Source organism: Gavialis gangeticus, unplaced genomic scaffold (genome assembly GCF_001723915.1).
Source record: "Gavialis gangeticus isolate Ggan-Ray unplaced genomic scaffold, GavGan_comp1, whole genome shotgun sequence".
Classification (NCBI taxonomy): domain Eukaryota; kingdom Metazoa; phylum Chordata; order Crocodylia; family Gavialidae; genus Gavialis; species Gavialis gangeticus.
The window spans coordinates 65,595,863-65,605,770 of NW_017728994.1; the positions used below are offsets into that span (position 1 = coordinate 65,595,863).

The 9,908-nt window shown below is 46.5% G+C and overlaps 2 protein-coding genes across 2 annotated transcripts in view; both read left to right on the top strand.

The window, feature by feature from the left end:
* CUZD1 (CUB and zona pellucida like domains 1) overlaps window positions 1-9,908 on the top strand; it is a 161,927-nt gene that overhangs the window by 122,396 nt on the left and 29,623 nt on the right. The window contains 1 exon segment of the mRNA XM_019502173.1: window positions 8,627-8,896. Within this exon segment, the coding sequence (XP_019357718.1) occupies window positions 8,627-8,896 (270 nt within the window).
* EFCAB12 (EF-hand calcium binding domain 12) overlaps window positions 8,278-9,908 on the top strand; it is a 20,689-nt gene continuing 19,058 nt past the window's right edge. Inside the window, exon 1 of the mRNA XM_019502949.1 lies at window positions 8,278-8,896. Coding sequence (XP_019358494.1) covers window positions 8,339-8,896 — 558 coding nt within the window. The 5' untranslated portion in view covers window positions 8,278-8,338. The remainder of the gene's footprint in view (window positions 8,897-9,908) is intronic.

Consider the following 9,908-nt stretch of genomic DNA (forward strand, 5'->3'; position numbering starts at 1 on the left):
TCCTTCCAGGTTGAGAAGGACCCATCCACTACCACCCTCTGGGTGCGGCCCTCCAGCCAGTTGGCGACCCATTTGACTGTGTGGGTGTCTATGCCACAGCCCCCCAGTTTCTTAATGAGAACGGGGTGAGAGACAGTGTCAAAAGCCTTCCGGAAGTCCAGGAAGACTATGTCCACTGCTACCCCTGCGTCTAATGATCTGGTGATCAGATTGTAAAAGGCCACCAGGTTGGTCTGACAGGACCTGCCACTGATGAACCCGTGTTGGTTGCCCCTAAGCATGCAACTTGAGTTTGAGCACTGTAAAAACAGTTCAAGTATATTAAAGTAACATAAAACAACGTACAATATATTTATCTTCATGATGAAATTTGAAAAGAGAAATTAACAAGTTGGTAATTGCTTTGCTCTTAATAGTATTCATTTTAGGCTTCTTTTGATAAACACAGAAAGTAAAGATAATGTACTAAAAGATATCAGACCAGGAGAACAAAAGTCATCCATATCAAGCACTGATGTTTAATGCTAAATATGAGCAAACATTTTAAATAGAAACTTGAAAATTATTGGGAGGAAAAACACTAATACAATCTTCAGTGCTAACAAAATGTTACATTTTTTTCCTGCCAGTTACCACCATTGCTGATTAGGAAGTTAGCTATTTGTAGATATAAATGCTTGCAAATATAGCTAGTTGCTTTGCCCTCTTTCAGCTCTTGTCCTTCTATGTTGTTAGAGTTTAATGTGAATAATATCTGTATTCAGTGCCATAAATATGACTATAAAGTTGAGTATATTGGATTGCCCTGGAATGACTTAGTGAATGAAACAGGAAAAGCCTGATTATAATGCAGAAAGATTTTGTTTAAATTTAGTATTTCTGTAGTGAATTACAGAACTGCAGAGTAGCCCAGTGGTCATATGAGGGAGGAAGACTGGTTAAAATACAATGATCTCAACAAATAAAGTATGACCAGCATCTTCAAGGTCATGTTTCTGTTTACATATAGTAGGTGTATGCTACTTAGTCAGAAAGCTACTTGATATTTTCTACAACAGTGATTTCAACCTTGTTGGACTCAACTCAAGCCATCCCTTGGAAAATGCCAGATCCTACCTTTTATTTAATTTTTGACTATGGAAAAATAATAGAGCAATTTTTCTGTTGCAAAATGCTCAAAAAGACCACAATAAGTCAAAATGCATTTAACAAAATGGATTCCTGTTTGAAATCTCTGGGCGTGTCCAGACGAGTGCACATGTGTGTTTTGTGATGCCTCAAACCTGTTTCACAGCTCTGCTAATTTGCAGCCCAGTGCCAAAATTTGACACTGGGAGACCCTGGTGTAAAAAGAAAAAAATGCTGCTAAAAAAAGCACAGGTTCTGGATCCAGCCTCTCCTACCGCACCAGGGGCAATTTGCCTCATACTAGAGTGAATGTGCCTGGGTGTACCCTGGGAAAAAAAAGCAGGGGCACAAATATGTGCTACTACTATTTGTCCCATGGGAAACTTGCACCCGAGGGCTAAACACTGGTGCCATTCATGCTCTTGCATGCAGTACATTACCCTGGGTGGGGTAGGTGAAGTTGAAGCCAGCAACTGAGCTGGTCCCACAGTCAAAAAACACCCATGCACTGCAAATCAGCAGAGCATGGAATGCATGCACTTGCAGCGTGTGGGGGGTGTGGCACCGCAGAGGGTCTGCAGTGCCATATACCACAAGTCCACGCTCATCTGGACGCGCCCCTGAGTGAGAGGTTTGCACAGCTAACAGAACTAACATGGCATGCCACCCTGTGCACCCTTAAAAGAGTCTCAAGTCTCCCTGTTTGAGAATCAGTGTCTTATAAACTAATTGAAGGGAAACTGTATTGACTTAAATCTAAACTTTTAACTATTATGATCTTGCCTAAAAAGTGGTATATTGACATGCAATAGTGTGTGATGCAATAAAGTGATTTTATCCAGAAATTGTCTCTAGCTTCCTATATTCAAAGAACAAAGTAGAGGCCCTTATGGGTGCCTTTACACATGCAATTAGTGCACATGAATAAACTCTGGTGCTTGTTACTCCAGAATTTTTACTCCTGGGTGTGCCATTTGAATGTACAGCCTGGAGCAAATAACTTCAGAGCAATTAGCTCCAGAATTTATTCATGCACCGCATGAGGAGCCTGAGTCCCAGCTGGTAGGGGGTCCAGGGGTTAGCCTGCCAGCCCAGAGCTGATCCAACTGGGCTCAATATGCTGCAGAGGGTCTGGCTGGATCATGAGGGTGCTTCAGTGCAGGGCTAGCCAGCAGGCAACCCCTGCACTGAAGCACCTTTGTACCTCAGCCAGCCAGGTCAGTATCTACATGTTCATTGCTGCATATGATAAAACTCTGCAGTTTATTAGTTTTCTGTCCCCTAACAGGGGTGCAAGTTATTAGGATCAAGGTTGCCATCTACCTGTTGGTGCAGCTAAGACAAAACTGCAGGCCAGCAGGGTTAAAGCTGGGGTTAAAGCTGGGGATGGACTTGGGAAGAGGCCGTCATATGTGGGGTATCATGGTGTGGGGGTGAGTAGAATACTCCTGGGCTTGAGGCAGCACAGTATAACACCATTGCTGCAATCTAGCAGGGTTGCCAAGTCAATATGTTTTTTACTGACAATATGGAAACTTTTTTTCTGGGCACGTGTGCTATTAATGAAGTAAAAGCCTACTGTGCAGTAAAATACTGTGCAGTAATCTTTCCCTAGGAACATATCTGCACATGCACCCATCAGCAGTAAGTTTGCTCCTCATGGGAGCAGTTCAGTGCAGGCCTACTCCTGCCCTTTTCTGCTCCCATACAGCAGCCAGGTGGAGACCTAGTCTCCCCAAGGTACTAGCCCTGGGATGGCAAGGGGACACTGTGATCAGGCTAGGCTCTGGGGGGTGAGGGGTGGAGGAAGCTGTCCCCCCTCTGAGGCAGCTTCCTCCTACCTCACACCCCTACCCCAGGCAGCTGCCGGCTGCCACGCCCCTACTCTGATTTCAGAATGAGGGCCGGGACATCATCCCCTGTGCTGGCAGCAGGCAGCTGCCAGGGCTTCAAACAATGTCCCAACTCCCACCCAAGATCAGATCAGGGGCCCAGCAGCTGCCTGCTGCCTGGGCAGGGGACAGTGTCCCAGCCCCCACTCAGATTGGAGTGGGGACACAGCAGCAGGTATCTGCCATGGCAGGGGATGATGTCCCAGCCCATTGGCAATGTGTAGGGGGTGCACATGGATGCACGTGTACCCCCTGAGATTGGCAGTGCACCCCCTGTGATTGGCCACTGCCGTGACTTCCGGCGACACCTGCAAGTGGTTGTTGCTCGCCAACCCCCCTCCCCCTCGCTGCTGACACTGCCGGCGGTGTCTGCAGATGGTCACCAATGGCCACTGCCAATGCTGCCAGTGGTATCTATGGGTGGTCTCTGACTGGTGGTCGGCACTCACCACCGCCTTACCCCCCACTGCGGGTACCACCGCAGCAGCCTGTGGGAGCTCCCTGCTCCCTGCCACCACAACCCCTCCCCACCACCACTGCCACTGTCTGTGCCCCCCAGCCTCTGGGGACATGCGTCGTTCATGTCCTAGGCCCTGCTTCAGTCTCAGAGTTGGGGCCTGGCAGCTGGTTGCTGCTGGGGAAAGGGGTGATGTCCTAGCCCCAGCTCTGATCAGCTGATTGGGAAGCAGGCAGCTGCCCAGGTGAGGGGACAGTTCTCCTGCCCCCTGCTGCCTGGGCTGACCAGGAGCAATCTGCTCCTGGTCAGCTGTCTACTCATGCACTACTGCACAGTAGCTACTGTGTGGTAAATTTACAACCTGTATTACATTATGTAACACACGCAAGTAAAAATGTTTGGTTGTTAGTAAGGTTTTATTGCAGTAAAAAAATGTTGGTTGTCAGTAAGAAGTTTGCAGATTATCAGTAAAAAAATTCTTGAGTTGCAACCCTGATTATGATGATAGACAATATGGTTTTGGATATGTTATAAATACTTAAAGACTAATAAGAAATGATGTAATCTATTATATGAATCACAGTTTGAAGGCTGCTGGCATTTTAAGAGATTAGAAACACTATGTTTATTTCCTGAAACAAATTTATAGTGAAAGCCAAATGCAGTGAAATCAATGTTTGTGTATTCCTTTTTGTAATAGAAAAGTGTTAGTTTTCCTCTTGTCTACATAGTAGCACAGTATAAATGGTAATTTTCCAAGAGAGTCTCTTGTATTTACACAGCTGTGCAATACCTGCCCTTTATCTTCAGATGAATTTGTCTAACACCCTCATTTTGCCTTGAATACTCTTAAGCACACATCCATCAGGCCCAGGTCAGGGTTATAATTTATTATAACAATACACCTGTGGCACTGGCAGGATCCTAAACTGTGGAAGATTTGTAACAATGACTTCTGGATTTTACAGTTGGAATACATGGGATTCAAATATTGAGTATGCTCCATAAATCCTTGCACATCAGGAGTATATATGAGTTTAGAAAAATATATTTAAATCAATTTAATAGGCTGCTAGAGTTAAGAAAAGATCAGTTTGTCAAAAGCAGTAAGTGTTTTGCCTTTGACATCAGTGGATTTTGGTTTGGTTCAACATAACTAGGGGGATTAAAAATAAAAGCATAGTGTAAAATCAATCATCTACTTGAAAGTGCTTGCAGAATACATTTAGGGCCCTGAACCTGGAAGTCCCTGCTCTTATCTTAAACTTGTGGTGGTACGTCTTTCTCTGCTTTCCTTTTACATTTCTTGTATCCCCACTTTTGTGCCAAAGGTCTAGATATCCTTTCTTAATGTCATCAGGGACCTACTGTCTTTTCTGATTTGCATTTATTTCCTGAATTTATATTTGCCACATTTAAAGAGGTCCACCAAGTTTTAAAGATGCCCCCATAATAATAAAAACACATGGAAGACATGTATAGGTTGGGTCAAAGGCCACATTGAAGGTATGCATTTTTGCCTACTACAATGTTGTCATCCTCTGAAGTGTCTAATAATTTCAAAGTGGGTGGTTACTTGACCCATTTTACAGATGGAGAAAATGATGCATAGAAAAATTAATATTCTGATTCTTCAAATATGCTGAGTATGCACAGCCCCCAAGGGCTTTAGCAGAGGTTTCAGAACCACTGAAAATGAAGTCTTTATTGATTTCCCCCAACTCACACAACCGTTCCTTTACAAAATATGACACAACTCCTTAACTCCTGTCTCCACTTTAGGCCTACGCATTTGTTGTGTGCCAAACTATTTGTTTTAGTTGGCCTTTGCACCATTTAAGTGGCTACCCTTATCTACAGGAGTGATTATAACATAAAGTGATGCCTCAAGAACATCAGGGCTGCAAATAAAATGGGGAGCACTTCAAAATTAAAAATTAGGGAAACATATTTTTAAGCACTAATTCTTAAATACCTAAACACTTGCAATGAAATTTCCTTCTGGATTCAAAGAAATACGAGGCCCCAAATGCTCAGAGATGGTGCCTTAGAAATAAGAGCTACGACAACCTGAAGAAAAGAAAGAAAGACGTGGAAGGAATCAGTTGCCAGATTAAGCATTAGCAGATATTTAATATGTGACAGGCAACAACTTCTTAGAGTGGTGTCTTTTATTAAACCAGCTATGATGTTGAGATAAAGTTGGACAAGCTTTCGAATGCAAGACATATTCTTCCTTAGGTCTCTGAGCACGGAGAGCCAGGTACAGTATAGTTAATAATCAGGCAGTGCACCACACATCAGAGATAGGACATTAATAGACAGGATTGGAGGCCTCTCTTTCTTTTCCTTCACAAAATTGTTCCAAAGGAAAAGAGCTGGTATCTAAATGCAGGTCCTTTCTGCTTCCTCCTTGCCACCACTGCTGACTGGTGAAGTTATAAAATACATCAATTAAGATGTTTGCAATTGCTGACTGGTCTGGGCACTGAGATGGGCCAGCCCTTCCTAGCCTCCAAGGCTAAGAGGGGACTGAGGAAAGGAAAGGCGATGGAAGGAACGTAGAGGATATCACTGGAGTTGGAAATACTCACTGGGGCAGTCTTAAGGCTAGTTGAGGACTCCCTTTTGCCCCAGGTGTCCTTTCACTGAGTGCTTCTGGGTCAGGGACACGGGAAATGTCCAGGCCCAGCTGCAGCCAGAGGGGAGAGGGAGTGGGGTGCTAATACAGTCCCAGCCTGGGACGGGCATCTGGGGGCTCCTCAGGGGGACAGCGACAAGGGTCCCAGGCCGGGGGGGGCTGTGCCCCATTCCCTGGGCAACAGCTGCTACCGGCCAGCTGAAGGGCCAGGCGGGATGGACGCAGCTGCTTTGTGACTTGTTGCCACAGCATTCTGATGACCACCCCTCAGCCAATCAGGCGTGAGGCTGTTGCCATGGTCTCTGAACTGCAACACTTCCCTGTGCACCAGCTGCAGAGCAAAGGGGAGGAAGCCTGGAAAGGTCCCTCTCCCTGCTCCAGCACCCTGCACCCTGGAGCAAGCGCTGCTGAGCCTGGCCGGGCTCCGGGGAAATCAGGTAGGGCTTCCTGCACACTGCTCCTGCCTCTCTTCCCAATCACGCTGCCTGCTTGGGCCGTGGGAGCAGCTGAAATGGGAGGTGAGGACAGCACCGGGATGGCTCTTGGCACTGAGCTGCCAGTACCACCTCCTCCAGCTACTCACTGGCCCCACGGGCCAGGCCAGTCTGGCTTGATTGTGTTCAGCTTGAAGCAGGGCTGGGAATAGTGGCTACAGCAGAGTCCTTGGCCAGTTGATACAGCCTGTTAATGCCAGCAAAAAAATCCCTGACGGTCTCTTGCCAGCAAAGAAGCCCTGTGCATGCCTTGTAAAATAAAGCAAATCTCACTTCCCTCATCCTGTTGTTTGCAGAAAACAACAAATAGGCTGCAAGAGGTGCTGGCGTCATCATTCCTGCTGATGCATGGGGTGTAACCACTGCAGTGTGCAGAAACACCATCATAAGTTGAGCCCCTGCCTGTGATGGGAATCCACGGCCTATCTTTTATGATCAAATGGGTATTTATCATTGCTAGAGAGACCCAAGACTCCAGGGCCTGCTGCATGCCTTGTTATCCCTTTTAAACTAGAATTCAAGATCAAAACACTTCCCTTTCCATACTGACATCTCTCCCAGCCGCACACCCACTTAGCGAATCAGGCTAATACCCAGTTGCCAACTGTGCTTTTCATTCCAGGATCTCAAAGTCTTTTACTAAGCATAATTAGCCACATTTTTTTAGCTGGAGAAAGGGAAGCATGAAAGGTGAAGTAACTTGCCCAGGGTCAGTCAGCAGGTCAGTGGCATACTCAGGAGCAAGTCACCTGAGTCCCTGTCCAGTCCTTGTCCAGTGGCTTTTACTGCCTTTCAAAGCACTGTTGCTTTAAGGCCCAGACTTGTAGCTACCACTTAAGTTCTATTGATTTCCCTGCGTTATCTGCTTTGTCTGCTGCAGAGTCAGGATTAACACCAGTTGTATCCTGAGAGTCCCCTGGTAACTACAACCCACCGTTTAGCCTAACATTAAAAAAAGATGTGAAAGATCATATTGAATTGCAGTCTCAGGCATTCACGGATGGTCACTGTTTCACTCCCAAACACCTAGCATCACTGTGCCACACTTCTGGGCTTTTCTGTTCACGCAAGTAAAATAAAAATACATTATCCACCATTTAATTCAGTGCAAAACATTCTTTTTTCTCACAGCCGATCTGGAAGCGTAGTTTAGGCTCGCATCCTGTGGATCCTTGTACATAGTGATCCACGCCAGCAGCCAATATCTCATAGGGGATTTACAAATGGAACTTAGTCAGGCTTGTATTTGCAAAACTGGGTTTGCTTACGGCTTAATTGCCTTAAGCTTTCATATGGCTTCACATTGGCTGTGGCTGAAAAGTTCCCTATTTATCACACTTGTTAAGTGCTTTAGGATCTGTATAGATAAAAGGGACAAGGTAAATGTCTCAATGTAAATTAATGTTTAATCCTGTTGGCAGCAATCCCTCAATTTGAGGATGATCTCCACTATGGCTCATTGATGGGTCTTGAATTCTATCTATCTTGTATTCTGTTCTATTCTATGTATTTAGTAATCTGTTTTAAGGGTCACTGTGCAGGTGGTGCTGCTATTATAAACACTGTTAGATATATTCTCTTTCTGGGTATATGCTGTATAAAACTGCAGTGCATTTTTATTTTTTTTAGTGTCGGGTTTTTTTTCAATTTTCCTTCCACTAATCACATCCCTTTTCAGCTCACCGTGCTACTTGCTGCTTGGATCACAGGAATATTCTAAAGAAAAATGCATGAGGATTCAGTGGCGTCTTCCCTAGCAATTCCATCAGCTGTTAGTAATGATGGCACCGTGACTGAGGAAGATTTGTCTGAAACCACTGCCGATGCCACTCAGACGCTGATCTTGCCTCACTGGTTTAAACAATCCAAGTCCCGAAAGGCGTATCTAAGGTCTTTCCATGCACATGGATTAAGGCCACCCCAATGCCCCCGGCGTATTATCATTGCCCCACCTATGCCAAGACCACCATATCCATGTTTAAAATTAGCTCAGCCCTCAGTGGTCTGTCAAAAGGAGGAAGCAACACCCAAACAGGAAGCTGAAGTCAGTCCGGGGGCTCCTGAAGACGAGTCGGATACAGAAGAAAAAATCCAAAAATTTGATGCTTGGATATTAGAAAGAAGAAGGCTGAACGCTGAGGTGGAGGGCTCTGAGGACTTTGAAGAACGACTCAAGTACAAGGTTCCCCTCAATAAGCAAGAAAAAGAAAAATGGGAAAAAATCAAGGCGTCCAGACCAGTGAGTAAGGCTGAAAGCCAGCCAGCAGAGCCCGACGACCTCAAGGTAAGGATGTGCTGCATCCCTCTGTCCTTTGGAAAGTCACACCATGGTGGTTGAAAGCCAAACTGCTCTTTCATGTTCATTGGGTTTGGTTAATAAATGTGGTTGTGCAGCAGGGACCAGCAGCAGTGTGGAAAGATTTCCCTGTCTGTAGGTGCTAGTGTTAATCATGGGTAGGGTGACCATAATAATTTTAGGGAAATCTGGTCTGAGAGGGGAGGGAAGGGGGTCAGTAGACACACACCATAAACACACGGTGTGTCTGCACCCAGCTCTCCACATGGATGCACACACATGCACACACAGCCCTGACCCTGTGGCTCCCAGAAGCCCTGATGGCAGAGCAGGACAGCATGTAGACCTGCAGCCAGGCTCCATCCCCTGCATGCAAAGGCTGAACCCAGGTGGGAGCAGCCTCTATGTGGTGCCCCCAGGCTCTGCCAACCTGCTCTGTGCAACCACTTGGCACCCTCCCACTGCCACTGGCAGCCCAGGGCCTTGGCAGTAGCCGCAGCAGCAGGGAATGAGGCTGGTGGAAGCAGGTAGCCACTCTGGCTCCACCAGCCCAGCTTGCTCCATGCAGGTACCTGAGACCCAGCCCTGGTCCCCTCCCCTGATGCCATCCTGCTGTGGGCAATCCCCACCCCAGGCAGAAGGAGCCATGCTCAGCCAGGGCACTTGCAGGCAGGGTGGCACCAATATGGGACTTTTGCTTCAGTTCTAACCAACCAGCCAGGACAGCCTATGAAATCCGGGACCGGCCCAGCCAAGCTGGGACATATGGTCACCCTAGTCATAGGTCCTTGAATTTTTCTCAATACACACAGAACTCACAGAAATAGTAGGCCAGAAATCCCATCCCCTAGCCCTTGACCTTTGCCACTGGCAGTCCCTCCCCTTGTCCCCAGGAATACCTCTTTGGGGTGCGGGGGGTTTCATAGATTCATAGATTCATAGATTAAGGGTCGGGAGGGACCTAGTAGATCTTCTAGCCCGACCCCCCGCCAGGGCGGGA